The 27730-nt window shown below is 53.1% G+C and overlaps 11 protein-coding genes across 11 annotated transcripts; 6 read left to right on the top strand and 5 right to left on the bottom strand.

Annotated features, from left to right (window-relative positions):
• Positions 1-119: 119 nt before the first annotated feature.
• On the top strand, positions 120-1339 carry J4E83_005171 (uncharacterized protein; the record flags this gene model as incomplete). Its single annotated transcript, XM_049332092.1, has 4 exons — positions 120-454; positions 511-794; positions 842-921; positions 977-1339. The coding sequence occupies 4 exons, from the start codon at positions 120-122 to the stop codon at positions 1337-1339; spliced, it is 1062 nt and encodes a 353-aa protein (XP_049188543.1).
• A 3807-nt stretch (positions 1340-5146) lies between these two features.
• J4E83_005170 (uncharacterized protein) lies at positions 5147-6037 on the bottom strand (the record flags this gene model as incomplete). Its single annotated transcript, XM_049332091.1, has 3 exons — positions 5147-5296; positions 5354-5595; positions 5674-6037. 3 exons carry the CDS (start codon positions 6035-6037, stop codon positions 5147-5149), a joined length of 756 nt encoding a protein of 251 aa, XP_049188542.1.
• Positions 6038-8395: 2358 nt separating this feature from the next.
• On the bottom strand, positions 8396-9799 carry J4E83_005169 (uncharacterized protein; the record flags this gene model as incomplete). Its single annotated transcript, XM_049332090.1, has 1 exon — positions 8396-9799. One exon carries the CDS (start codon positions 9797-9799, stop codon positions 8396-8398), a length of 1404 nt encoding a protein of 467 aa, XP_049188541.1.
• Positions 9800-10475: 676 nt separating this feature from the next.
• Positions 10476-11963, bottom strand: J4E83_005168 (uncharacterized protein; the record flags this gene model as incomplete). Its single annotated transcript, XM_049332089.1, has 1 exon — positions 10476-11963. One exon carries the CDS (start codon positions 11961-11963, stop codon positions 10476-10478), a length of 1488 nt encoding a protein of 495 aa, XP_049188540.1.
• A 1366-nt stretch (positions 11964-13329) lies between these two features.
• On the bottom strand, positions 13330-14273 carry J4E83_005167 (uncharacterized protein; the record flags this gene model as incomplete). Its single annotated transcript, XM_049332088.1, has 5 exons — positions 13330-13478; positions 13529-13619; positions 13669-13755; positions 13810-14163; positions 14220-14273. 5 exons carry the CDS (start codon positions 14271-14273, stop codon positions 13330-13332), a joined length of 735 nt encoding a protein of 244 aa, XP_049188539.1.
• A 1369-nt stretch (positions 14274-15642) lies between these two features.
• On the top strand, positions 15643-17041 carry J4E83_005166 (uncharacterized protein; the record flags this gene model as incomplete). The annotated part of the gene is made up of 2 exons (XM_049332087.1): positions 15643-16790; positions 16843-17041. 2 exons carry the CDS (start codon positions 15643-15645, stop codon positions 17039-17041), a joined length of 1347 nt encoding a protein of 448 aa, XP_049188538.1.
• Positions 17042-17593: 552 nt separating this feature from the next.
• J4E83_005165 (uncharacterized protein) lies at positions 17594-18159 on the top strand (the record flags this gene model as incomplete). The annotated part of the gene is made up of 2 exons (XM_049332086.1): positions 17594-18013; positions 18061-18159. The coding sequence occupies 2 exons, from the start codon at positions 17594-17596 to the stop codon at positions 18157-18159; spliced, it is 519 nt and encodes a 172-aa protein (XP_049188537.1).
• A 360-nt stretch (positions 18160-18519) lies between these two features.
• On the top strand, positions 18520-19264 carry J4E83_005164 (uncharacterized protein; the record flags this gene model as incomplete). The annotated part of the gene is made up of 2 exons (XM_049332085.1): positions 18520-18663; positions 18725-19264. The coding sequence occupies 2 exons, from the start codon at positions 18520-18522 to the stop codon at positions 19262-19264; spliced, it is 684 nt and encodes a 227-aa protein (XP_049188536.1).
• A 495-nt stretch (positions 19265-19759) lies between these two features.
• On the top strand, positions 19760-20575 carry J4E83_005163 (uncharacterized protein; the record flags this gene model as incomplete). Its single annotated transcript, XM_049332084.1, has 2 exons — positions 19760-19969; positions 20021-20575. The coding sequence occupies 2 exons, from the start codon at positions 19760-19762 to the stop codon at positions 20573-20575; spliced, it is 765 nt and encodes a 254-aa protein (XP_049188535.1).
• A 230-nt stretch (positions 20576-20805) lies between these two features.
• On the bottom strand, positions 20806-21991 carry J4E83_005162 (uncharacterized protein; the record flags this gene model as incomplete). The annotated part of the gene is made up of 2 exons (XM_049332083.1): positions 20806-21758; positions 21841-21991. The coding sequence occupies 2 exons, from the start codon at positions 21989-21991 to the stop codon at positions 20806-20808; spliced, it is 1104 nt and encodes a 367-aa protein (XP_049188534.1).
• A 3644-nt stretch (positions 21992-25635) lies between these two features.
• On the top strand, positions 25636-27282 carry J4E83_005161 (uncharacterized protein; the record flags this gene model as incomplete). Its single annotated transcript, XM_049332082.1, has 1 exon — positions 25636-27282. One exon carries the CDS (start codon positions 25636-25638, stop codon positions 27280-27282), a length of 1647 nt encoding a protein of 548 aa, XP_049188533.1.
• Between the last annotated feature and the right edge of the window lie 448 nt (positions 27283-27730).

Genomic DNA, 27730 nt, shown 5'->3' with positions numbered 1-27730 from the left:
CACGTACCACAATTGCGCGTGGTGGAGTTTTCTTGGCCTCCAGGCTGCGACTTGCTCTTCTCCCGACCGCGTTATCAGTGCTTCCACCTCTGCCCACAACGAGTTGGCTATCCGCGAAAATGTTTCTGTTCTACCTTCTAGAATTCGCCGCCCTTGCGGTCGCAGTCGCTATCAACGAACCAGTCCCCAACTATGGTCCCTTCTGCGGCACTCCCTCGCCCGTGTTCGAAAATGGTACTAAAGTAACTGATTGGGCGGAGTACTTCGAGGAACTTGAGACGATGTCTGGTCAGAACGGTCAAGGTGCTACCGACGCCTGGGGCTCGAGCCCTGGACCGATTCGTTGGCCACGCGACTCAACCAACAACGTCGTTATCCCATACTGCTTCACACAGGAGTGGGATCGCCACAATATCCGTCACATCACTGAGAGTGGTATGGCGAAGTGGGTTGAGTAAGCAAAGACACATCTATAACGAGATGTGATGAGTGTCTAACTGAACGCTCTAGGTATCTTGGCGGCGCTGCGGGTGAAAAGTCCGGCCACGCTATCAGCTTCAAAGAGCGCTTGACTAGCGACGGAAAGCCAATGTACTGTGCACCCGTCAAGAAATACCGAGATGGCTGGAACGCAGGTATACCTCATGACACTGTCGCCATCGAATTCACCGATGGTGCTGGCTGGGGCGCCGCTGTTGGCCTGACGCAAAACGGAAAGCCCTGGCAGAATCTGGTTCGCCTCGCCGATGGCTTTACGCTCGGTGGAGTTCTACACGAGCTTGGTCACGTACTGGGTAAGACATCGCCAGCGACCGCGGACGTCGATACTAACAACCACAAGGCATGGCGCATGAACACAACCGCAACGACCGCGAAAAGTACATCAAAGTACAATACAAGCAGCTTGCCGACTGGGAAGACGTAAGTGACAACCACTATCAATGACACATACCGCATACTAACATCACCAACCCAGTGCTGGCACCGCGCCCGTCAGGCGGAAGGCGACCGCATCACCGAAGACGGCCTCTGCCTATCCATGTACCGCGCTCTGAAGTACCAATGCACCTGTGTCGCCTTCATCAAGAACTTTGTCGAGCCCGGCTGGCCCATCCAGGCCGCCTCCGGCTACGACCTCGCGAGCGTCATGCACTACCCTAGTCGCAACGGCTATGCAAAGCCAGATTGCAACGACAATGGTGTAGACTGTCCCATCCAGGCCTACCTCGACTGGAACGACCATGGCGAGGGGCTTGGGCTGTTGGAACGCGCTACGAAGCCGAGCGAGATGGATATCATATGGGTTAAGCAGAATTATCCTTGGAATGTGGATGCTTGAGTTCTGGGTGTAGAATCAATCACCCTCGACGCGTTTAGAGGTTGATAGAACCGTGCATAATGGTTAGAACGGCTGTCGCACCAAGGCCTCTCTACAAGAATTAGATTGATGTGCTTGACGGCCATAATACATTACCGATCGCGAAAGCGCCCGTTGCCCAGGAGTGTGGTATAGTCATTTTGCACTGTTTGACCAAAGCATGCAACGACCGTTTTTTCGTCCGTGAATGCGGCGTGCACATTACCGGACTGTCGCTCGCCAGAGTGCGACAGTCAGCTTGCAGAGCCGCATCGAGGCTGTGCACCTGCCAACCCTCAACAAGACGACCGCAGCGTGCAGCGGCCGTTCACTCGGATATCTCTTGTGTCGCAAGGATATCAGTGGCTTGCGCAGCCACATGAAAAAGTTTTTCACTGCGTTTGTGTTTCAAGATCTGTCCGGTGCTCTGTCGCGCTGACCGGTCATGCAGCAACCTCTCCTGGAGACAAGGATTGTTGCATATATGGAGTGCAGAACGCATGCGCTCGAGCTGACAAACATCCAGCGAATGAGAAGGAGGAACGTGCGAATGATGCAGCGATCGAGTGGATTTGTCGGTGTTCCTGGAGCTGTCTTGAGTGAACGGTCAGCAGGGGTGGGATGGTATTACACATCAAAGCTTGCGAAAGGTAGGCTTTGACCATCGTACATGCGCTGAATAGAAACGGAGCGAATGGAAGTGAGAAACGTGCGAGAGGTGGAGGGAGCTGTATACCTGGGGTTTGTCCTGGACGAGAGTTTCCTCGCATCTGCTGTCGCCTGGACCATGGCCGCATCGCAATTTGGACACCGGACATATGACGATCCTGGATTGATATTGCCGTATATGCAACAACTTTACGATGATACAACAAACCCTTCTACGTCACTGGCGCTTGTAGCGCTTTCTTGTACTTACCCTGGATCAGTGATGAAGGAGCCGACTCGGCCGAGGCGTTGTTCGCGAAAAGGCTGACCGCAGTGCATTCGGTAGCTCAAATATGGTACAGCGATCTACAGCTTTGTACCACGTCAATAACGCAGGACGCAGGACGCAGGTGGATGGTTGCACCTTCTCTATTTGTAATGCAGGGAAAGTAGGAGGCTTGGTCAGATCTCGCTGAGAAATTCTCCCACAAGCCAGCTCGACTGTACACACGACCAAGAGACGGTCACATGTCTCTGCTCATACCCATGGAGGTGACGACCATCCCGACTCGCTTGATAAGCGATTGGAAGGATTATGCATACTCTCGTGCGCATTGCCCAAGCGTCGACATGAATGACAAACCCTCGCCATACCATCGCATATCACTGGCACGCTGAAGGTCGGAAGAGTTTCGGTCGAGTAGCATTGCCAACGTTGAAGGCATTCGCATGCCGTAACACGACGCGCACCCAGCTGTTGGCTTTTGGGGGCCGCGTATGAATGCGACAGCGTGAAGTCACGTCGCAACCATTTGGCCCGTGCCATCGAATGGGCTATTTGACATCCCAAGAGTTTCCCCCGGTTAGGCCTGGACCGACTGCTACTCCAGGAACGCTGTGGCACATCTTACACCGATCAGCAAACTCTGTTCCTCTTATGGTCTGGCTTGTGGCTAGTGCGGTGAGCCTTACAGCCTGCGCTACTCGCGCCCAGCATCTACGTTTACCTCGTTCGATGAGACGGAATGGCAGTTCACCCGCCGATCGGGACGTGTGCCTTTTGTCTCTGAAATCCCGACTCGGCTGCGCGTGCAGATTGCACAGGATGACCAAGAAAGACCCAGAAGCTGCAAAATGATGAGGTTACACGGTCAAAGTACGAGAAAAAAAGAAAGTATGAGCATGGGTTGCTTGAGCAAGTGGCCCCTGTTGTCAGTCAGCCATCCCTGGGCGTTGCTTGTCCCTACTGAGGGGTGTACGTGCTGTCAAATTCACTCACCACGCTTGGCGCGCTTGCGTGTACCCAACTTCTGGCTTGAAGTCGCGCAAAGCGAGATGGTAAGACGCTGTGATAGCAATTGGGGGCGGATGAAGCAGACTTCGTTGGCGGGCCCTGACTAGTGACGCTGTCAGACGCACGCTGAGAGCCTCGAGTCGCTGGCCCAGCGGCAAGCGCGGGGCTGGAGCTCTCCCCCAGGGCCCACGCGTTCTCTGCTCGACGACCCATTAACGTACGTGCTATGCACATCAAAGGAGAGTCGCGACGCGCAGCAGCCGACGATGTCAAGATTCAGCCCCCCGATCTCGTGCGTTTCTCCTGCAGCGCCCGGCCGGTGAAGTTTTGAAACGGGCTGCCAGACGGTCGCAACACGCGGCTCGGCAACATCACCACGCCCGACCCTCGCCCACGCCTATCAGGAGTCGCAACCCTCTCGCTTCCGCCAAACCACCCAATCCTCGTGCAGGGCTCACTGCCATCGCAGCTGAGATGAGCTCCCCTTTGTAGCAATTATGACGCTTTTGCCGGTGGTTAGCTTGGCGAACCTACCCCAGGACGACGTCTTGGCTCTTGTTAGCTGCTCGATCGGGAAAGGGCATATGCCTTGGTCGTGAGGCTTCGACGTGGTCGTGAAGACGGCCGCTGTGACAGTCATAAGTGTGCCATGGACGCGTATGCGCAATACCTTCTTGCTCGTTCTGCGGATATACTGAATTGCTCACTTGCCAACCTCGTTCTCACCTTACACATCAATACTATATAGTCGCCTTGTACATCGAATCCTCTCTCGACTGCTATTTCACCTTGGTACCCTATCCCAAGAAGAGACTACATAAACTCGAACACTCTACATATTCTTACTTAGACATCGTTCGTTCATCCACCTCACTACACTCTACTACCGCCCAACTTCTTGACCTTGACGCCCAACCACATCCAAAACCCATACGAGATACCCGCCACCGTGGACCATGTCTCGCAACAGTAAGTCAGCTTACCGTCCCGACCACACCTCCGACATCTTTCCTTCTCCGACACCACCGGCAGCGCTGCGCCTCGGCTCAACCCACCATACTTCTTTTGGCCTAGCGTACCGAAACATCCGCACCATGTCTTAATGGACTTCCCAACTTTCTCGATCTCTCAGCTGACCCACCCGTTCCCAGCCTATCCCTACGCCGTCAAGCTCCCGTCCCGTCGCTCACTCGCTTCCATCGGCATCCCGAGTCATCGCGACGCGCTGGCCGTCTATTTCCACTGGGTGCGACAGCGTTATTATCGCGCGCAACATGTCATGGGCGATGAGCTGGCCTCGTCTGTGAGATCGGTAGTTGGTTCATGCGATGCGTCGCGCGATGCGTCGCGCATGAACGACTATGAGCTTGCGGAGCCTCGGTCGAGGGTTCAGAGCGATACTGAGAGGTTCAGGGTCGACCTCCTGAGCATCGGTGCGGGTTTCGAAGGCGAGGCCGGTGTGCTGTCATATCCTGGGGAGATTGACGTGAGGGGCTGAGGGGCACAGCCCTGGAGGCTTGGGACGCAGAATGAGGGGCACGAGAGGCGCAACGGGCACGCTTATGGGCATAGCGAATCGGCGTTTTGGAAGCGCTTATACCGGCAGCGATGGTTATTCGCATTTGGGTCATGAGTTACGCTTTGCCAGTTTGTACAACACTTTGACGAATTGTAGGTGGATAGATAAAGAACGACAGACATAGCCTCTTTGTAGTAAGCGAATTGGATCATAAGCATTTCTCAAATGTTACATTTGCTTGACCTTACATCTGCTCAAGGTCAACGACCGAAACAGTGCTTGCGGGGTAGTTCTGTAACGTGCTACGAGTTGTGCGATACCTCATTGCTTAGTTGATAGCGATAGAGTACGCCGTCGTGGTCATCTTCGCGTTGCTTCCAGTAAACACCTCCGTGCCCGCCTGTACGACCTGCAAGTACAAACTACTCGTGAAACCATTGCTCCCGTAGTTTGCCAACAAGTACTGGAAGAAAAGATTCTAGATCGACACATTAGCTTCTCTATCATCTCCACGAAGTAGACTCATGTAACGTACCAAGTCGGCGCTGAAGTTTGTCGCCCGACCGCCACGAGCAACAAAACTGTATACCTTGACCGAACCGTTGAGACCGTATGCGAGGTCGAAGATCTGACCGCCAATAGTGACGGTAGCGATGGGCGTGAAGGGGTATCCGTTCGAGGACAAGGGTGATACGCCGCCGTAGACACCGAGCCAGACCATGACTTCGAAGAGATTGGTTCCGCTGGTTGATGAGCCGAGGAAGGTGTCGTACGCCACTGCAGGTATCATATCAAGGTTAGTCTACACATCCCAGAGACGAAGAGAGTGCACGGTAAAGGGCGGAAGTAACATACCATTGACTCGCAAATCGGTTCCAGTGTAACTCCACTTCCAAGTCGTCGGCATACTTGTGTAAGTACCGATTTGCTTCTTGGTGAAGCCTGTTTCGACGTTCGTGTAGCTCTTGACTTGGTTCGGCGTGCCAGACCATGACCATGTTGTTGACCAGGCTAGGCCAGCTGTGCTGCTATAGCTGTCGATTTGAGAGCACTGAGAGCCAGTTCCGGAAGAGAAGCCCCAGCCGTTGGTGTAAAGTGTGTATGGGCCGGATGACTGAGATTGGTATTGGCCGCACTGAGCGGCGCGGGGTAGGAGGGAAGCGGGTGCGGCGAGCGCGTTTGAAGAGAGGAGAAGGAGAGCGGCAGTAGAGAACAGCATGCTGGGCGATGTATGGAAGTTAGAGCTGTGGTGAGTTGTTGATCGACGAGGTGCGTGGATATGAGGCGGTTTCTGGTGCCTTTTATACCTTTCTAAGTCCTTTGATCGTCCATCTCTTATGGTCTCGCCTCCACATCCTACAAGCGACCTCTCCTCTTCGCAACAACTTGTCACATCTGGATGCTCCGCCCTTCCGTTCACCTGTCTTCTACTAGTCGTTCCGGCGTATGACCCACAAGCCGACATCGCAGACACGCGTAGATCTTTTCACGAGCCAGCAACCAACCATACTCATCAACGCTTCCTTAACTCTCGCTGAAGTCCGCAAGCCACTGAATAATCTTATGCCCACCGGATACCATCTTTCCATCGAAGAGGAAGTTCTGAAAGCCAGTGTAAGCCATAGTCATGCACGACATCAGCCGGTCCAATCACCAGTGACCAGGGTCCACCAACATAGCTCGCATGCTGCACGCGCGGGACGAACCACGATGCAAGGATCGAGACCGGACTTGAATAACCTGGTTTTGGGAACGGAAGTGCTACGGATGCGGACCGAAAGACCAATGAATGACATGCAGAGAAAGGTCAAGAAGTATGCATGCATCGGTGGCGTCAACGTTGTGGGTGACTTGGATTATTGAATTCCGGGTTGCCCTATCAGATGGTGTGGTCGAAGGAGGGGATGGCAAGAGCATACTAGCGCTGCTGAGGAATGGGTGAGGGATCGTGCTCTAACTTCCTCTTTGACATCGCAAGCGCTGTGGAGCCAAAGTGATGACCGCGTTCTACATCCACCGTGTGCAGAAGGACGTCTGAGCTACTGATGTGATCAGCCCTCCCAGACCCTGTGATGCGCCGATAGTCGCCACTCTCTCCGAGCGTGTGAAGCAGCATCCCCTCTACCTCATGGCTTTGGCGGTACCGCGGAGAGATCTGCGCAGTGCGGAAAGGTCTCGTGAACAAGTCCAGCCCAGCTCGAAGAAGGTGAATGACATGCAAGTCTCGCCGAAAACACGAGGACACAAGCCATCGCGCATGCGCTCGAACCGAAAACCATTATCTAGCTCTTTCGTACGCTGCGCCGCAGCATGTTTGCTCGCCGCACTAAACCAGAAAGGCTGAGCTTTCTGATCCTCGAGCGTCTGAAATCAGGATAAAGCATACCATTGCAAACAAGTTGGAGGGAGTGAGCGCTGTATCTTTTCCTGAGTTTTACGCTGTGCATTTTTGAGTGCTCCGTCATCTCCAACGTTGACTGGCATGTGCCAGGGCGACAATGTGAGCATTCTGGAGGAGACCAGCGTTGCATATCGAAGGCTGAATTACGACGAAGCAAGCTTAAAAGATACCGTAGACAGAGCCGCGAAAGCATAAAAGAGATTGCCCAGGCTATCGCCCACGTCGTCAAGGCTGAGAAGACAAGGTGTTCGGGCGAGCCTTGAAGAGATCCTCCGAGAGATTGGAGAGATCGCAGAAAGCAGTGAGTTCCTACTTTTAGACCAAACTACGGCAGACCAGGTCCGCCCAAGCTAGAAGATGTAAGTTGTACACTTGCTGCGCCGCATCTCATGAGCTGGGTACTTCTCACGGCATCACCATAGATTGCTGAGCGTGCGATTGGCTTGCGCACAGCCCCGATCACGACTGAACCACTCTCTGTTGTGGATTTGCCTTCGAACAACAATGTGAATCCATCTCGTGGCACAGCGTCTGAGTGCAGGACAGCCTCGTGCGGCGCTCGCCGCTGAAAACGAATCTGATGCTGGGCGACTACATTGCTTTTGCGCGTCGAATAACGCGACGAAATTATGAGATGTCGCGTCGGGGTGCATATCGGGTCGCAGGTTCAGCCATCGAAGTAGACGAGCGGAGGACGCGTCGAAAGTCTTGCGGAGGTGTTCCCGTCGGGGGCCGCGGCTTCCCGGACGGCACGTGATCGATTCCGCCGGCTAACCATCTGGAAGCTAGATCATGACGTAGTTCATCACCAATTTCAACATTCTCTTGTACGAAAACCAGTAACCAGCGAAAATGCACGCAACACGACATATGCTTCTATATGAACGGAAGTGCGATAGGCATCTGCACGTTATACATGCTCATTGTTGCTAATCCTCTCCTCCTGGGCCACGCGTCCTCCTTGGTATGCGGCAACCCCAGGTCAAATACAACCCGCTTCAGTCCTCAAAATCCCAATATGCCTTATCCAGCTCCGCCTGTATGCCTTGGATCAATCTCATTTCGTGTGGCTGGACCCGGAATAAGCGTGGCCCGCCTACACAAGGGTTGGAGCATTCGCATGCAAGCGAGGTATCTAATTGTCAGTCAGTACGTATTCCACATGCCTTGAAAGCGCTACTTACTGTTCGTTATGGTGGTCTGAAGACCCTGTTCGAGACTACGTATAGTGGCAGTATGGTTATTGCGCTTGTCGTTCAGTAGCCCCGTCCAGTAATTCCGGGTAGAATCTTTGATGCAACCGCTCATTGTATACTTGATTCCTTTTGTGTTCCTGAGAGCGACAAGACCATTCCAGGCGGTGATGAAAAATATGTCAATCCACTTCTTTTGGCATGGATGAAGCGGTCTCCAAGGGCAGTTGGCAAGCTCATGTTCGGGACCAATGAAGCGAAAATCGATGATATCGAGGTTGCCTAACCCAGCCATAGAAATGACATTAATTGGAACAACGCCCCTCTGAAGCGGTTGTCCCAGTTGAGGACAAATGCCCCCGAATGCCAAGAACTCAGTTGCAGACATCTCGAGTTGAAGCCTCTTCAGGAAGTTGTCAGGCGTTACTATTCGCCTGAGTTGGCGCCAGACCTTTTCAGGTGACGCGGCGGGCCCAATGCCATCACCACGCGTACGAATCGTTGTGAATCGCTTCACAGTATCGCGGTTGGCGACTTGGGTGGTTTCATCCTTTACCTGGCGACTGACGCGCATGATCTCCATATTAGGACGCTGTATGTTGGGATCTCGATTGCGCCCTACGCGCTCGGGATTATCGTACGACAGGCCGTATCCTAGCACAAGCTTCTCCCCGCCGCCATGCTGTGTAACGACATCCGGAACGACGACTGGCCCGATGACGTGTAGGTAGATGGCTTCGCGCATCTCTAGAGGTAAGTCCAGCAGCCGGAAAGCTTGCCCTGTACCTTCCCACCACAAGCGCTGCTCTTCGTATTGCGATTCCGGGAGCCTCATCGCCCACAAGTCGTCTTCGGCAGTGCAGTACGTATCGCGGATCCATGCAGCTGCGTCGCGCTTGGTTTTCCTGATCCTGCCAAACTCGGTGATGGTCATGTCTTCAGCGGCATATTTCGCGGATGGGATATCGATCGCAACGGTACGGGTGTAGCCGTCCGACCTCAGCGGCTCGGTGAAGGTATACCAATCACTATGGACACTTGTATCGTGCCTAGCGATAGCACGGACCGCTTCGATATCGTCGGCATCCGCCTGAGATACTACAAGTAGCTCATGTTGATGCTTGTAGCAGTGGCTGTGCTGTGATAAGAATGAGAAGTTGGTCCTGCGCTCTTCTTGTATGAACTCGTGGAGAGCGGCGATGAGGTCGGAAGGCTGCGGTTCAGGTGTAATGACTTCACTCCCGTGTTGCCTCTTAGGCCCAACGCCGTCATTCCGAGCAGATTCGTCGTCGCTATCGCGTTGTCTTTTCGGCATGATATCGTCCGTTGCGTGTGTGAGGTTGGACGCAAGGCGAAGTGTAGAGAGCGTAGATCTGATGTCCTCCATAGTATGAATGGTTGCGACCGTGGCCGTGAGTGAAATGACTGTTGCGTATTCCGGAGGTGAGCGGTTCCTAGGTATACGTACCAAAGTTTATCACCTGAGCAGGTGCGCAGCAGCACGTCTGGGCTGCGTCATCCGCGGCACTAGTCTCTATTCGTACTAGTGCGCAAACACTACCGTGAAATCCCTGGAGTGAAAACACAAAGGAGCGCTGTTTGTATAGTGGAGTGAAAGGAAAAGCGCGCGCATCATTCTTCTCAGTGATTCACTACTTGTGATGTCTTCGGTAGATAGTGTATTTCCCACTCATCTACTCCGCACATTATTAGCCATGGTAAACAAAATATCGGCGCCGCCTCGACAGGAGAAGGAAAGACTTGAGGTGTCCTGCTGTATACATCAGTCTAAGATCCAAAGATTGACCATATCTTAAAACTATGTGGACCTCTGGGAGGTAGATGTTCAGTGTTTTCTCTGGGTGGGATGGCGCGGCGCAGGTGGAGCGGATCCATTTCCGGATAGCATCGATGAGATGCAAACACTGTGGACATGAGAAAAGATGATTGAATATGTGAAATTTGATTTGACATCGCTATGCTGATGCTAGACTCATAAGTCGTAATAAGCGAAGCGCCTATACAAGGGCTTCTTGGTATATATACATGTTCCCATCACCCAACTATGCGTAAGACTGAGCAGAGCACGTGAAGGGACTTCGTACAGCACCGGAGTTGTACTGTGTGATGATATCCTCGACGGAGGCGTAGGTACCGGCACCAAGAACAACAAGTCCAATGACGAAGACAATGGAGTTGAGGATGCTCAAGCTGATGTTCTTGGCGTTTGCATTCCACTTGCCCTCCTTGACGAGCTGGAACCAGAAGAGGGCGGGCCAGTAGAATGTGAATCCGGAGATGAAGAGGGAGGAGATGAGACCGAGGAGGGCGTTGAAGAAGGGAATGGCCTCGGCGATGATCCAGCCGATGACGGTGACAACGGTGATGAGACCGACCCAGACACCCCAGCCCTTGACGTCCTTGACGAAGCGGATGGGCGAGGTGGGGAAGATGCGGTCCATGATGTAGCGGCAGACGACGGTGCCGTTGATGGATCCGGAGATGAAGATGACGGGTAGTGCGATACCGAAGGCGATGCGGGAGACGGTGTTACCGGCGGAGAGAAGAGCGGGCGACTTGACCTCCTGGCCAACGAAAGCGTAGATGAGAGCACCGGTCATGGTGTAGATGAAGATCTCGATCAGACCGAGGGCCCAGATGGACTTGACGTAGTCCTTGGGGGTGTGCATCTCCGACATGAAAGAGAATTGGCAGACGGCGAAGGAGTAGGCGAAGATGATGTTGGTGGTCGCCAGGAAAGCTTCGTAGAACGAAGTACCGGGTTGGGGCCACGCAGACCAGTTGACCGCGCTCAATCCGCCAGGGGCATCGTGCGCTTGGATACCAGTTGCGATGATGGTGAGCAAGATGGCGGCGATGATACTAATAAAGTCGATGTAGCCCAGGAAAGCGAAGTCGTGGAACGTGGGTGGCAGAGCAAGAACCAGCAAGATGATCATGGATACTACACCCCATACGAGCGCGCATGTGGTGTAGTTTCCGATGATGTTGATAAAGGCGATTGTTCCGGTAAGCGCGTGCGACCCAACCAGCAAGATGAGGAATAGTGCGAACATGACACCAGTGAGTTCCTTTCCGAATTTACCCCAGATGATTTCGACGGCATCCGAGTAGTGGTTGACATGCGGGTAGCGCATCTTGACCTGACCGACAACGTAGGATGTGTAGATTGCGACGAGTCCAAGACCGACGCACATGATGACACCGGGAACCATTCCGAGGGTTGCGAACGCGCTAGGAATACTGAGAGAACCAAGCGCAATAGCTTCCACAATCAGGCAGACTGTGAGTTGCTTCCAGCCGAGACGGTGGAACTTCTCTGATCCCTCCTGGACGGTGGCAGTCTTGTCGACAGGCATCATGAGCTCGGGGTCGCTCTTCTTTCCCTCAGACGAAAGGTCGTCCAGACGGTAGGTCGGCGGTGCAGCAGCGTAGTGCCGCGCGGGAACGCCAGTGTTGACGCCGTTGGAGGCGTATTGTGGCTCAGGGTTGCCCGTCGTGAGCCCGTGGGCGTGCGGTACTTCCTGCATCTTGGAAAATGCAAATATGAATTTTTCAAAAATAACGGTGGGGTGGAGTCGTAGTCAAGTCGGAAGCTGGAGGGCACTCGCGACTTTTTGGTGTTTGGCGCCTGCTGACGAGCTAGTTTGCCCGGTACCCCAAAAGTAGCAGTAGAAGTGTAGGTCACAGGTCCAGTCGTCGGAATCGGGAAGATGGCGGCGCGTGATATCGACTGTCTGTGACGTACCGTGGGACCGGTGAGAAGGTAGTGTGAGTTAGCAGCGGCACGCAGGAATAACCGTTTTCAAGGCCAGCGGCTGCTCTTGTTTCTTATATCAGCACGTCTTATCTCTCCGCATGTTCTGCATGTGTAATAGAATGTTCCAAGCGGCCTTCCCCCGCGCGCTCCCAGTATGCTGGGCGACCGATGTTGACCGAAAGCTGGCTATCGAGGGCCTTAGCGAACTTCGGTCTATTGCTCGCATCGTACCAGAGCTTGGTGCGTGCAGCCAGAAGCGTTGCCCTTTAGTGGCGTCGTTAATGACGCGGTCCACATGGTGCGTCGCAGTTGACGTAAAATTTTCTCTTTTTTACGTGTTTGAGTGGTGAGTTTGGGGACGTGCTTGATGTGACATCGCCTGGATCCGTGCTAGGTGACATCAGAGCGAACCATGCATGCGGTTCTGGAGATAAGAGAGCTGCGGTGCTCACGCGACAACCTGTAAGCTGGGGATAAGCGTCTGCACTGGGTGGTGACGACGACAGAGGCGTCGCGTAGGGCTGGTTTGGCTGCATGGGGGCGGCGACAAGCCTTTAGGGCCGCGCCATCCCGGGCCTCGGCGGGGCTTGATAGATTAACCGAACAGGTACCGGGGCGCAAAACTCTGACTAAGGCTGCTCCGATGCGTCCCGTCAACTACACCCAGCGCGGTAATGCACGACGCGCCCCTCGGTGATTTGGTCTGGCCGCACTGCAGCTTGGCTGCTCGAAGGGTCGTAGCAGGCGCGGCGTGACCGTGGCTTATCTTTGATCCAGGGTTTTGTGGAGTGCATTGCCGAACTTTGCGCCGCCCAATGATATGGGGGGTGAATGTGATTGCTTGGACATGGCTACCGTCTACCCCAGGATCCCAAAAGCCTCAGGGGGCACCGGGCACCGTGGGATGTTGCGCCATCATGGCGCGCTTGCCGAACAGCCGTGGTACTCCAGATTAGGAGCGAAGGGAGAATCCGTCGATCAAAGAGCGCAATTGTACTCGGGCAAGTTACTACAGTAAACACATCGGGTATTGGCTATTCGTGGACCCTCCGGCTCTTGGACAACGGACGGAACGGCATGCCACAGCCGTTGTCGGAAGCTACCTGAGGCCGCGGACTATGTGCACTACTACTCAACTACGCCGCCGTCTTGAGAAACTCATCCACTACATGCGGGTCCTTCTCGACTTCTTGGGCACCTCTGCTTCGCCTGCTCTCCCAAGTCTCACCCACGTGGGCGTCTTCCGCTGTCGACTCAGGCGTGAACGTAAACACGCGATGTTCACCTATAGTAGAGTTAGCTCATGCTGCAGACTAAATATAGAGATGTACCGACAATTCTTCCACGCTGTGCCCACCATGGGGTCTTCGACTTCCCAGTCCTCGGTGAGGAAGTGTGCAAATGCGCCATGGGTGACGACCAAGACCTGTTCCATTAGCAAACCGCTGTTAAGAGGAAACTAACGGCAGCTTTACCTGCGCTTCGGGCCTTTGGTACAGCCAGTTCCTGAGATCAGAAGCGCGCTTCGAGATGGCGCGCTTCTCGTACGCCCAATAGTCTTCCTGCGAGGCGTTAGTAAGCATGCATGCTGATGTCAAACCGGGAGATCGACTAACCTTGGAGTTCCAGCCCGCTGTCACCGCTGATGCATCAACTTTGCTGATGTCAAAATCGAGCTCACCCTCTGCGAACAGCTTCGGTAGGAATGCGTGGACGTCATCTGCTGTATCTGCAATTCCGACATCACATCCAATATTGCTGACTTCTTGCAAGGCTGGCAACAGCACGAACGGCACCTCTTTCCGCGCGAGCACAGGGCCAAAACTCAGTGACGCAGTCTGAATCGTTCGTCGTAGCGGCGACGCAAATACTATGTCTATTTCCTCATGATATTTGAACGCCGAGCTAAGCGTGCGACATTGTTCTTTGCCTTTTTCTGTCAGCACAGCATCGCGAATGCTGTAATTGCGCTGCGGCCAGTTAGTCTTATTGGATCCGAGGTTCTTCTTTATGATATGGGACATACGGTCGCGTTGTGTTCTCCTTGCGCATGGCGCACGATATGGATCTTGGGAGACATCGTGGTGTTGGTTGAGAGTTGCTGAATCTGCATTCTACGCTCGATGGTGGGGCTTGCCGAAGGAGCCACTAAAGTGCTATCGTGCAGTGGCGAATCTGAGATTGAAGCGTGAAAACTTGGTCTCACTGAATCTCCTCAGATACTTTCTGTGTTCAGTTCCAGCAGTGATATTGAATTTGGGTCTTGTCTTCTGCTGCGCAATAGCTCTGCGTTGTGTTCGTACTTGAATCCAAAGATACTTCGAGTCTGACACGGAAGGTTAGCCGAGACAGCCAGCGCTAACCATTCCTGGAAATGCATCTCGCAAGCAGCTTCTACATTGGAAGAACAGGTGTAGGACCGTGAATCCTTCGTCGGTAGTGAATATCCAGAACTGAAACCGATTAAGGCCTCCAGGCTAAACAATTGACATCTTCGACACATTGCCGATGATGCAACCGGCTAGTCCAGCTCTGCGGTCAGCCCCTGGCTTACTCCATGTCTCTTGCCATCACCAGCTCTTTCTCTCTTATCGTGTTATCGCAGCGCATGCGTATTACCGGAAGTGACTTTTCGGGAGTCATGAATACCTATTGATGAGTGAATGGTGCCCATACATGTAAGAGACTGGTTGGAGAGCGTGGAGCACAATCAAATAAAACTGCCGCAGCAAATAGGTCGAACATGTAGAGAACAAACCCGTTCGTGTTGAACTGCTGCCATTAGTATGCGCGATGTGTGCCGCTACTACTGACAAGCACGCGCGTGATGGATGGTGTTGAGTGTTAGAAGTGAGCTGTATTATTCGGAAGGAGCGATGACACTCGAGCTTTAGTTAGCGACTTTCCACGACCCATGTGCCACCATGCCTCTACGCCATCGCGACGTACTCTTTAAGCTGGCCTCAACCACTAAATTGCATTCTCGAGGCGATGCAATTGATGCGACATTCAATTACAACGCGTAAACCTTGTTCGCGACGGTCGTCCTTGCACCTGCCGCGACACTGAATACTCGCGACGTCGCGACGCGAACGCCGGTCTCCAAGCAAGCTTCGCGCATCCCGCATCGACTGCGATCATTGCCAAAGCCCAACCGGGGCTCCAGAATGTCACTTATCAAAGCAGCGCAACTTTGGACAGAATAGGGCTCATTCGCACGCGCCCGCTTTTGTGTTGATACGTCATGTTCGGAACGCGTTGTACCTGGGCATCGTGAGTTCCTTCCCGATCGCGCGAGCCAATGCACGTTTTCGGGCAAGCTGGGGCATCGGATCCGCAGAAGACCCCGCAACACTAGCGCAAGCAGTCTCATCTACCATCCAGGAAGCCTCACCATCATCCTGGACATCGTTAAAAGCTTTACGACTTTTGATCACTATTCGTTCAATATGGCAAGCAGTGAACCTACAGTCCTTATCATAGGCGCTGGCACCTTTGGCGCGTCTACCGCCTATCATTTGGGCAAACAATACAAAGATCCATCGCGGATTACTATCGTCGACCGTTGGGATAGCAATACATCCCTAAAGCAAAAGCAAGCGGCAGCCATCGACACCAATCGCATTATTCGTACCGACTACGAGTCACATCTTTACTGCAATCTCGCCAATGAAGCCATTCATTTTTGGTTCTGGAGCATAGCAGTACAAGGTCATTTCCACAAGACCGGTTGGGTCGTGCTAGACAAAAAGAATGGTACTTTTGGCGATGCGATAAGGAAGACGTTTGTTGAGAGAGGAGGTGACTACACGCGCGATCTAGAACCACAAGAGCTGGACAAGTACGCTGTAACGAAAGGCATCAAGAGTGAAGAATATGGAAAGGGTTATTTCAATCGCGAAGCCGGCTGGTGCGACGCGGAAAAAGCAACGCAAAGCTTCACGAAGGTTGCACTAGAGCTTGGGGTCAAGAGGGTGACTGGAGACGTGCAAGAGTTATTACTGAGCGCCGACCAACGTAGTCTAGCTGGTGTAAAGCTGAGAGATGGTCAAGTTTTGAAAGCCGACAAGATCGTTTTGGCAGCAGGAGCATGGACCAGCTCTTTGATGTCGCCGATCGAGGATGCTTTGAAGATTCAGGAACAAGACCGCATCGAGCGCCAAATCACCGCTGTAGGACGCGTCTCTGCATACTATACACTGAACGAACAAGACACACAGAGCATGATCGACGAAACAGTACCTGTGATTGTCATTGGTGGAGAGGTCGACATTATCCCGCCCTCGCAGCCAAACCGAACGCTTAAGATTAATGACATCAAAACTGAAGTCATCAACACGGTTACCACCCCTTCTGGCCATAAAATTACTATGCCATCTCGAAGGAACCAGAACGACATCCCTGAGAGACTGAAGCGTGAAAGCGCGCAGATCATGCACAACGCCATGCCGGAATGGACACGCAGCAAAAGACCAGACCGATGGCGAATTTGCTATGACGCTGTTACACCAACCGAAGACTGGCTGATGTGTCGACACCCTCATGAAAGGCTCGCCAACTTGTACCTCGCCGTTGGTGGTAGCTTTCATTCGTACAAGTAGGTTACTTTACCCTTCATTTCACGGACGCAATGCTAATCATCCCCTCAGATTCCTCCCCGTCGCCGGCGCATACATGTGCAACGTACTAAGCGGCAAGGGCAACGGTGAGGAGAAAGATACTGCCTGGAAGTGGAAGAGCGCCGAAGAACTGTCATGTCGCAAGGGTAAGGAGTTTGGTGAAAGCCCGAGGGACTGCGACAAGAAAGAGTTGAGTGAATACGAAGAGGGGGCAGCATCGAAGTTATGATCGTTAAGAAGCAATCACAATCAGGTTTTCTCAGCATCATACGTCGCAATCGACTGAGGCTTCGTGAACTCTACGCTATATAATATTGTTCATTCGCCATCATCAATGACAACAATTGAGTCCGTCGTCTTTCGGTCTCTTGATCTCTCCCATGCATACGAGGGTCGTACTGTTTTGGTATCACTGGTGATGCGATAGTCGTGAGTGCCTCGCCATATTTGCCATCTCTTGAACGCCTGTTTGCTTCGCTCGGGCTCCATTTGCCTTCGAAGGACAAGTAACTGCAGAAGGAATATTGATATAATGAAGCTTGGGTCGCTTCCATGCGGATCGCAGCCTTTCTTATTGACCTTAGTGAAAGGAGAATGAACGTCGCCTTAGTGGCGCAATCAGGTATAGAGCCCTCACGGCACATATATACGCAGCTACACTAGCATGGAAGTGTTCGCACTGTCACTCAACGGTAGCGCAGTCACCCAACTCGCGAGCTCACAAGACTACGTAATTCTTTCTCTAACGTGTCACATCATCTCCCAACGCACAGTTTAAGACATGTCTTCTACGGAACACACTGTCGCTAACAACGACAACCAAGCCAAAGAGAGCACCATCACCAAGCCTAGCGAGGGCACGTGTGGATCTGTACTCGACACCGACAACGACGTCGTCACCGTAGACGAACAGGTCGCCGAGGATCAAGAAATGGAAGACAGCTACGTGTTCGTCGAAGCTGACTACCATTCCTACACCGACGTGGAATCTTCCGTCGCCGAAGGCTCGGGCTCGGACTGTGGACTCTCAGAGCGTGAAGAGGAGGGCAATGCAGACTCCAAGAATGACGCTGAAATAATGGAAGAGCAGAACGGTGGTGTGAGGAGGGGATTTGTCAAGAAAACGACAGAGAAGAAGACTTCCGGTCCTGAACGTGATGGCGGCAAGAATGATGGAATAGATTTGCCAGATATTGTGAAAGTAAGTCAAAGTTCGACAACCAAGCATCAAGTTACTGATGAGAATAGACTATGGTGTCGCTATTCCTACGCTCGATCAACGGAACTGGTTTTGCAGGATTGAGCAGAGAATCGTTGCAGAGAAAGCCCGGCATGCGAAACGAATAGCAGATAAACGAGTTCAGGAGAAATGGGAGGCATGGGAGAGGCGTAGTCTAGCGTGCATTGTTTCTCGCTGGCTCCCTACAGTGGCGAGCACGGACTCAGGCACAACTTAACGTCATGGTCCAAAAGGGTAGTTCACGCAAGAGAAAGCTCAATCATATACTGCATATCGCATCATCTTGGCATTGAATCGCGCCTCATGCACTGACCTACTTTCTGTCATGTACCAAAGTGATGGCTGGCCTGGAGAGAGAATACTGGGCTCTCTACCACCCGTAGTAACTCAACCCCGCTAATACACACGAAGTTTGAAGACCGCTCATCAAAGGGGTAACCACCATGCCGCGCGCAGGGAAACCTCACATGAACGACGATGTTAAGAGCCAAGAAGACTTCACCCAGCTCGTCGACGGAAAGAAAGTCGTCGCCCTACCCAATGATACACTGCCGAGGCACCCTGATGGCAGCTACGTGTTCGTTCGTGACGAGACTGCTAAAACCATCGAAGTAAGCGTGCCACACAAGCGCCCTTCAAAGCTCAATCATGCATGCTAATGCTTTCGCGTAGGACAAAAGCGCGCAAGACATCATCGCCTACTACGCCAAAATCCTCGCCATCGAAACGAAATCCAAACCCCATCCAAGCCTAACATCGAATGCAATTATCGACGGCCTCGACACCCTACGCATCTGCTCCGAGATCTTCTCCGATAATCCTACTAGGCCTTCTTTTGTCGCGGAATACTTGCATATGCTAGAACCGCAACACCAGCTCAGTCTCTCCATCGTTCTTTCCATAATACTCGATACAGACGACTGGATGAACCTCGAGCGCCAAGTTGTCCGCGACGAAGAGTTCGAGATCTCGGTGGTGATCTGGGCGCTAAAGATCGGGCCCGAGGGTCTTATGCTGGGGAGGGTAGAGGGGAAAAGCGAGATGCAGATTTTGTTGGGGGCGGAGGAGGCGTGGATTGTGGTGAATGAGGGTAAAGTGGAGTATGAAGAGAAGAAGATGGAGTTGAGGCGGGTTGCTGCGGAGGTGACGATGTGGGGGAGGGGCGCGGCTGGGATGTTTGCTAAGAAGGGTCGGACTGAAGACGACGACTGAAGGGTCGATGAGACTTCCAGGCCAGGGCACACATGTGCTTCCTGGCACTGGTCATATTTGATATTTGGTCTTGGTGTTTCCCTCTGTCGGGGAAGCGTGTAGGGTCGAGTTTTATCTTTGTTTAGAAGTCAGCTTGCGTTAGAATAATTGCTGTAGCTTGTAGCCAATAAGGATATCCCCAAGCATATATTCTTCGAGTACGCTTGATGGCTTTCTTCCGCTGAAGCCTGAATGTCTGTACGAATGAATCCCTGATCTGGTCATTTGCGCATTGCGAGAGAGTGCGATGCAGACATTCACCGCACCCTTCTCCTTCTGGAAGAAAGCTCTCAGTCCATGGACCTCTTCCAGACCCACTTGTTGAATGACACTCCCTAGCTGAATTCTCCTCCTCTTGTGCTATATAGATCGTCAGACTCACAACTTCGCTGATTTGAAACCCACCACAACTTCTTTATAAAGTATAGTACCCGACAATTCACACTCGCGACGAACATGCCTGCTTCCAAGATTGCAGAGACTGCCGATAGTGTCAGTAGCAAGAGCTCCATAAACATTGCCGACGACATTGAAGACACGGACGACTTCGTCCTCGTATCCCCTGGCGACTACCCAGAGGCATCTGCAGCATCCTCTACTGCTGCGAAGGATGTCTGGACCGAGATCATCAAGATCACCCGGACTGAGGATAGTCTCTTCGAGAAGGTCAGCACTACCCTCCTTGGACATTGAAACCTTCCAACTGACATGATACAGGGCGAAAAGCACGTCACCGCCGTCGAGACCTGCCGGTACCACCTCCGCCCCGCCGAGTGCCGTAAGACCTGCAATAGCACATTCAAATGCGGCGCCTGCCTATCACTCATCGCCGGTCTTGAGACTCTTGCCAACTGCGCCTGGGAATGGTCCAACGACAGCAAGCCGTTCCAAGACAACATCAGCAATATCATGCATTGTCTGCACTGCCTGCCGTTTCATTTCCAGGAAGGCCTTTACAAGGTCATTGAAGCTGTAATGGACCACGAAGAGAACTGGCCCACGGCGGACCAGGAGAACTTTGAGCTGTGGGGGTTCAAGATATCGGCTGCTTTATGGTTACTTCGCCTGGGTGTTCACGGTTTGGCGTGGGCGCTGGAGGAGGGCAAGGAGTGGCGCCTTGTGCTGGCTGAGACCGAGCGGTCGTGGTATGAGGGACTTGTTGTTGCTGACGAATACGAGGAGGCTATTGAAGAAACGAAGCGCTTTACTAAGGCGTTCCGCAAGTGGGGTGCTAGCGTTGATGCTGAGCGGCGCGCTCAGTCTTCGGCTTAGTTCGAGGTGTGACGGTGACCATGCTACAAACAATGAGCGATCTTTACTCACATTATTGTACAAGCCGCGATTAGTAGCTTTCTAGTAGATTACAATGCTGCGCAATTAGAATCGTTTTCCATGAGCCTTCAAGACGATGCACAATGACATTGGACGGACTGGTTGATGTGACAAAATGTTGGATGGTTGATCATGGTGTATTTTGATTCACTACGCACCTATGATACCGTCTACTCCTTCACCTTGATGACAACCTTTCCAAAGTGACCTCCGCTGAAAAGGTACTTGATCGCTTGATCCGCCTCTTCGAACTTCCAAACACGGTCGACCACTGGTTTAATCTTCTTCTCGTCGTAGAACTTGAGCATTCTCTCGAGCTCAGTCCTAGGGCCGTTTACAATGCCCTTGAGTGTGACATTCCTCTTCAGGCACAGCAAGTTCGTGTTTGTCCTGTCGCCAGCCTCGTCTTGCTTGCCGGATAGGTAGCCAATGCAGGATATCAGACCACCAAAGCGTACGCACTCGAATGACTTGCGGAGCGTTTGCGCACCGCCGACTTCGATGATGATGTCAGCGCCTTCGTCGGAGGTAGCAGAAAGGACTGCGTTCTCCCAGTCGGGAGTGTTGCGGTAGTTGATGGTTGTCTTTGCGCCAAGCTTGGATGCGCGCTGGAGCTTCTCATCGGAGGAAGATGTGACGATGGCATCTGCGCCTGCTGCGGATGCAATCTGGGCTGCAGAGATGCTTACACCGCCGGTACCCTGGCACAGGATCTTTTCGCCCGGTCCGATGATCTCGCCATTTGGTCGCATACAGTTCAAGCTCATCCAAGCAGTTACAGCTGCGATTGGCAAGCAAGCCGCTTCGTCATCGGATAGATAAGCTGGAATCTTGACAACGCCATACGTGGGGAACACGCGGTACTGCGTCAACACGCCAGGGGCGGGTCCGCCTAGGCCACCCGCGATATCTGAGGCCTTGATTTGGCCGCTGAGATGCTTCGGCGCAAATGTACTGATGACCCGGTCGCCTTCCTTAAGCTGGAAAGCTGGGTTCTTGTAGGGGTCGGAAGTGTTGTTGGAGACTGGGCCAACCGCAACAACTACACCGCACATGTCGCTGCATGGGACAATAGCGGGGGGATGTTTTACGGACTTGTGGTGGTTGTAGAGGCCCATGGCGACTGTCCACGTATTTAGCGTTGTTCAAATGGCCGTCTGGACCCTGCCACAAAAGTAGGTGTGACCACATCCCACTCTACGTACCTTCGGTATCCCTGTAGTTCAGACTCACGGAATGGACTTCAACCAACACCTCGTCTTCGCCAGGAGCCGGGCAATCCGCCTCGCCCATCCTGAGCTTATCGAGCCCGTCCTGGCCCGTGAGCCATTGCTTGATCTTTTGTGGAGGCGTCATCTCGAGATCTCGAACTGAAAGTTGAAACAGAGTCGAAAGCTTTTGGGTTGCCAAATCCAAGGTTCACAGTTGACGTAGATGTCGTGTTCTTAACGTCCTTGGTTTTGCGCTGGGAAAACAGTCCAGAAATTTCGCTCAGCCAGTCTCGGCGGTCTTGGGAGAAGGGTGGGGTGGGCATCCCGGGCAGTATCGTCTACTTAAGGCCTGGATTTGCTATGTAAGCTGCAAGAAATGCAGATGGTGGATCTCGAGCAGCGGGCAGAAAACCGCCGAAAGGTGTGGGGATGGGCATTATTTCTATGTGTCGTTGCGATGACGATAGGGTGCTCACGGCTGGTCATCGAGGTGTTCGTGAGGAGCGACACCGCATTGGCCGTCTTCGCCCGATGAGCCGAGGTAGGCAGGGTGTTGTCGGAAAGCGCGAGCCGATGCCAGCCTACAACACCAAGACAGTTCTCACGAGATCCAGGAGCGCATGGAAGAAGCCACCGACAACTTCAATCTTCAATTCTTGCACATCGCGCACGGTGCTGTCTGCTAGGGTGAAACCTGGATCTTGCCAGATGATGCAGCATCCCTGATGACGCGCTACGATCGATCGACCCCGGAAAGCGGGAAGTCTCAGGGGTACCGTCTGGAACAAGGCCATGACGATGCTGGTGACCACTAGATCGGAACATAACATGCGATCGGGGAAAATGACATGCGATCGTTCCGGAACGTCTTATTTTATTATTGTATTGAAACTGCGCACGGCTCGTGGGGTTCAGGTACGATATTGGAGCTGCCACGCGACTTAGCGCGTGTGGGATGAGAAGAGAGCATGACGACATGCGATACTGTGATATAAACGCGACGCGACCCTCTGGAAAGAAGCCAGCATCTCATCCACTGCAACACATCGCATCAACATCCTCAACCTCTTCGACATCTTCGCCCCTTCATCAACATGAGGCCCCAACTACTCTACTCTGCGAGCCAGGAGGCCGTTCCTCCGCCACTCCAGAACTTCTTGAGCCCTGAGTTTGCGCCTGCTCTCACTGTGATGGAGCAGTTCGAAGCGGACCTTTTGCGCATGGACGAAGAGCATCTCCAGCATCGCGAGCGAGCTACACCCGAAGTTCCATCCCCATTCCCTGACGATGGACTACCAAGCGACTCCACTCTATTCGGCAGAGTGAGGACATTGTACCGGCGGTTCTCCAGCTTCTCCCAACGCAGCAGCAGCCGTGCGAGCGACGCCAGTCTCTGAAAACAAAACATGATATCGTCATGCAGGTACAAGCGTTCGCATAGTCGCACGCACTAGTCGCTGTCCTGTCCCCATCGACCCGGGCCGCCCTTCAAAGCCATGCGCTATGGCCACCACAATCTCATTCCCGGGTCGAACAAGCATCGACAAGCCGCATCAACTATACGAAGTCGCTTCATGAAAGCGCTCAGCCCGGCAAGCCTCAACTCAAAGGCAGATGCATAGATTGCACACCGAGCTACCGCCAACCCGCGACCCGTGTTATGACATGGACCATTGAAGCCGCCAGCCGCAGCCGCTAGTCGGCTGTCCCGCTGTGTCGATATCGATCGCGGCTCGGGAACCCGAGGCCCGCGTGCAAGAGCGGTTGGTTGAGAGAAAGGTCAATGACGTTGACACAGTCGATCTGTCTCGTCACGATTGACATACCTGCTTCACTGCAGGCACTCTCCTTATTGGCTATCATGGAGTGATAGTCGAGTGTCGGGCTGGTCCTGATACATCCCGCTCTGCTCTTGTGTCCAGCATGGGCCTGGCTACTCGCCACGTCATTCGGAGAGCTCAACATGCTTGAGTTGAAGTTTGAGAACTTGAAATTGGGATGTTGATCTCGGATAGTGTACGCACCGTATAGGATGCATGAATGTTGACTGGATGTGTTCAGTGTTATAATGTCTAATTACCATTTCAATTCCAACCTAGTCGGCATCTTCTGATACCTCTTGGTAAGCCGTCGCAATCACTTTACCGTTCCCCCTCGATTCCGTGATGCGAGATAGATTACCGTTCTGGTTGAATGTTATAATCCGGTGCTCTAGCAAGCGTATTGCGCCTTCCGGCCATGAAGACCCGATGATCGTGACGTCCACGGGTGCTATGTGAGCGCATCGGCATCAGGCAACTCCGCCGATTGCCGTGAGCGTCTAGTAATAGTCAGGCTCGATGGGATAGTGGTGAACGCAATGTACGCAAAGCCCGACAAATGCTAAGTCAGTGTGAAGACTTTTAATACACCTCAACATCAAAAACTGATTGAACTAGCTGAGGCTCGCAGCAGTCGTGATCGCGAGTTAGCTGTCATTACGTATGCCAAGGAGCTAGGACAATCTTATCGATTGGCAAACCTCCCGACGTCCCGTCCCCGTTCCTGTCCACAGCTGTCTCTGTCGCCAGATTTGCCGACTACAGCTTTCTCATTTAGACCAAGCCATTCAATCGCGTGCGCTGCTACGAAATAGACGATCAAAAGTCTGTGGTTATGCAAAGTTCCTCCATTTTCACACTTTCACCTTTTTCCAAGCTGCCATCCCCCGACCTCATGTCCTGCACGGCAGCAGCATATACACTTCCGTTATCGTACGGGCATTGCGTGCCTTACCAACTCTTCATTCATACGCCGAGCTTGAGCTAAAGGTATGACAACGCGCTTCAATGCTTCGCTGCGAGACGTAGGTGAAGCTCGAGGATAGTTGCTTGCGCGAGGAAGCGGAAACCGAGATCACGGGATTCACCGGTCAAGTCTTTGCGATATATTTCGTTGATCCACACAATGACTCTGCTACCCGGTTTCAATCCTCTTAACGAGAAACCGAACCGACTGGTTGTGGTATGTCGGAAGCCCCAGGTCGCGGGAGATGTGCGCAGCATTCACCTCGTGCAACAGCGGAGCGGGATCATTCGCGCGCGTTGCCTTAGCAATGCGGTATCGCAGGCACCGCCAAGCGATGAGCTTTCACATGGTCACGTCACTATGTGGCATTGTGTGTCAGGCGCTCTCAGGTCTGTCACATGTACTTGGATGAGAAGGTTTCTTGCGCGCAAATTACTTCGACACTATCCGCATAGTGAAGAGAAGCGACCGAGATGACCATATCATTCGAAAGACGTCGATAGAAGGACCTAGTTGAGCGTGCGCGAGGAGAATATGGTTGTACCTTTCAGCTTTGTCCGCCTGGGACATTGTCTGGTGGGCTTGCTTTACACTGTTGCTGGCTTTGTTGATCCGCGCACAACTTTCGTTCACTTTCAAAGGACGCCAAACGCGCAAGACGTATTTCTACACTGTGCGATCTAGATGTCAAAGCGCCCTCCTCACGCCCCAGAACGATCTTTCACGCGTAGCCTTACAATGGCCGCGCCCCGTCCTCCTACTTATTGCGCTCCGTCTCCCACTGCAATTATGTCTTCCCAATCCAGACGCGCGTCAACTCTCTACCAGTGCACCATTCCCACCCCGCAAAGCAAGGTTTTCGCTCCCACCTCTGCAGCCCGACTCAACAACTCTACACGCGACCCCATCCAATTGCTCTTGGAACCTATCTGTGCTTTCGATACAACTACTCCACCACCTGGCTCGATCCAACACACCAATACGCAACTGCCTCATCCCGAAATGTCAAAGCAGCCCGCCGGCTCGAAGCTCGGGCAGAGTGTGACTCCCAAAACACCGAGGAAAGCGAAGAAGGCTGTTAGTTTTGAAGCGGCGTCTGCGAGTGCGAACGACGAATCCAGTGCCTCTGATGCTGCCGCGCCCGTCGAAGAGCAGGAAGGAGGACCTCCAGATGAGGACGAGTCAGAATCAGAAGAGGCCGCTCCTACCCCGAAACCCAGGAAGGGCGCAAAAGCCGCTACCCCGAAGAAGCCCAGGAAGACCGCAGCACCCAAGGAACCCGCCGCCACGGAGCCAAAGGCCAAGCCAAAAAAGCCGCCCGTCGGAGAAGGCTTCGATTCTTACACCCATAGTATTGTCATTCCTCCGACGGACCAATGGAGCAAGTTCTGGGGTGCAAAGCCTGTGTCAGGTGATCCTCGGCCCAGTCCCAAGCAGCCTTCTGCCCGCGAGAGCATGGGTCAGACAGAGCCTCCCATGTGGGAGAATCGTGGCTTCCGGTACAAGCGCGGTTCCCGCGACACCAAGCACAATTTCCAGGTTGAGCCGGACAACGTTGATCAACTCCCTCAGGATAAGAACCAAGAAGACTTACTTGCCATCCCGCTCATGGACATGCGGTTGAAGGACAAGAACGAACCTACATCCCACAAGAGAGAGCCGGTCATCTACTGCTATAACAAAGTACCAAAAGACTGGAACGACAAGCAAACCGTCAAGGCTCTTAACGACCGCCGTTACCAGGGTATTGATCGCGTAACCATTGATCCACCATGGTCGGAAATCGAGCGAGAGTATCTGGCTTCCCTAATGCGGGACAATCCCGACGCATCCATTTGGGAGTTGACTGAGCTTCACAACGATCGCTTCAAGGGCAAGGACTTCAGGGAAGCCACTCCTTTCGGGAAACTCTCTGATGGTCGGACAGTAGAGAGCACTCGCTACCAGTACACATCGTACAAACCATGCTACGATCGTGGCGAAGACCCACCGAATGTAAGATGGCGCGGCGACCCTTCACCTGAAGCCAAGGCACTCGAAGCGTCGGGGCGCTTGGTGGCCGCCTTTGGGAAGCCGGACAAGGCTCTACTAAAGGAGTACGACAACACCCACGACGGCAACGATGGCGACGACGAGGGTGGTAAGCCTAAGAAGCCAGCCAAGAAGAAGCCGTTGAGCAAGAAGAAGTCACAGGCTGCCGTGGAGGAATCGGAAAGTGAAGATGCGTTCGGTAGCCCTCTGGTTCGCAAGCGCCATGGTTCGGAAGACTCTGGAGACCAAGAGCGGCCTGCTAAGAAGTCGAAGACCAGGGTGTTTCCCCCATATGCTGAGCAGCCCGCGCTTGACGAGGAAGAAGAGGATCTCCTAGTCCTGGCCGGCGCCTACGAGGATAACGATGGTGATGAATCTTCATCGGTGATATTTGAAGACGACGATGCTGAGCAAGACGAAGAGATGGGGGAGGAAGACTATGACGACGCCGAACAGCAGATGGTCTCAGCCGCGCTCGAAGAGTCCGCAGCCGAGACTACCCAAGGTCGTCTCGTCGAACATACTGCAGTCGAGCAGACTACCATTGTTGAAGAGACCCATGCTACTCGTCAGATTGTGGTTGATGAGAACTATAGCGATGAGGAAGAGGCAGAGTAGGTGGAAGGTTCCGTGGAGACATCAAGTCGTTCAGCGCAGCAACCGCTTTCCACGTGCATGGACAGACGGTGGCCTATGGGTACTGAGCTGGTCTTTGTATTTTTGTAATGTTATATAAGTGCGCATCAGATGGCGCAGTGTCATTGGGAGGTTGGACGTTATACGCAGTCGTTGATCTCCTCGTGGAGTAGTACTAATGCGATTTTGGTTTCTGCTTGTTCCAACATTCAATAACTAACAAACCCGCAATTGCTGCTGTTCTGCTTGTTCCGCTTCCGCGTTTTCTTTTTTTCAGTGTTGGATGGTCGTCGCGCGAGGTACGCATCTTCTTCTAGCGCCCGCCACATCATACTAACGGTTTCCACTCCGCGCCCAGCTGATTGGTCAGACTTCGGACAAAATCCGGGTGCGTGATGTAACGCGCAGCGCTCAACAGCTGGTTACACTC

The sequence above is a fragment of the Alternaria metachromatica genome (genome assembly GCF_023757995.1).
Source record: "Alternaria metachromatica strain BMP 0045 chromosome Unknown scaffold_10, whole genome shotgun sequence".
Classification (NCBI taxonomy): domain Eukaryota; kingdom Fungi; phylum Ascomycota; class Dothideomycetes; order Pleosporales; family Pleosporaceae; genus Alternaria; species Alternaria metachromatica.
This window is presented reverse-complemented; position numbering and strand designations above follow the sequence as displayed.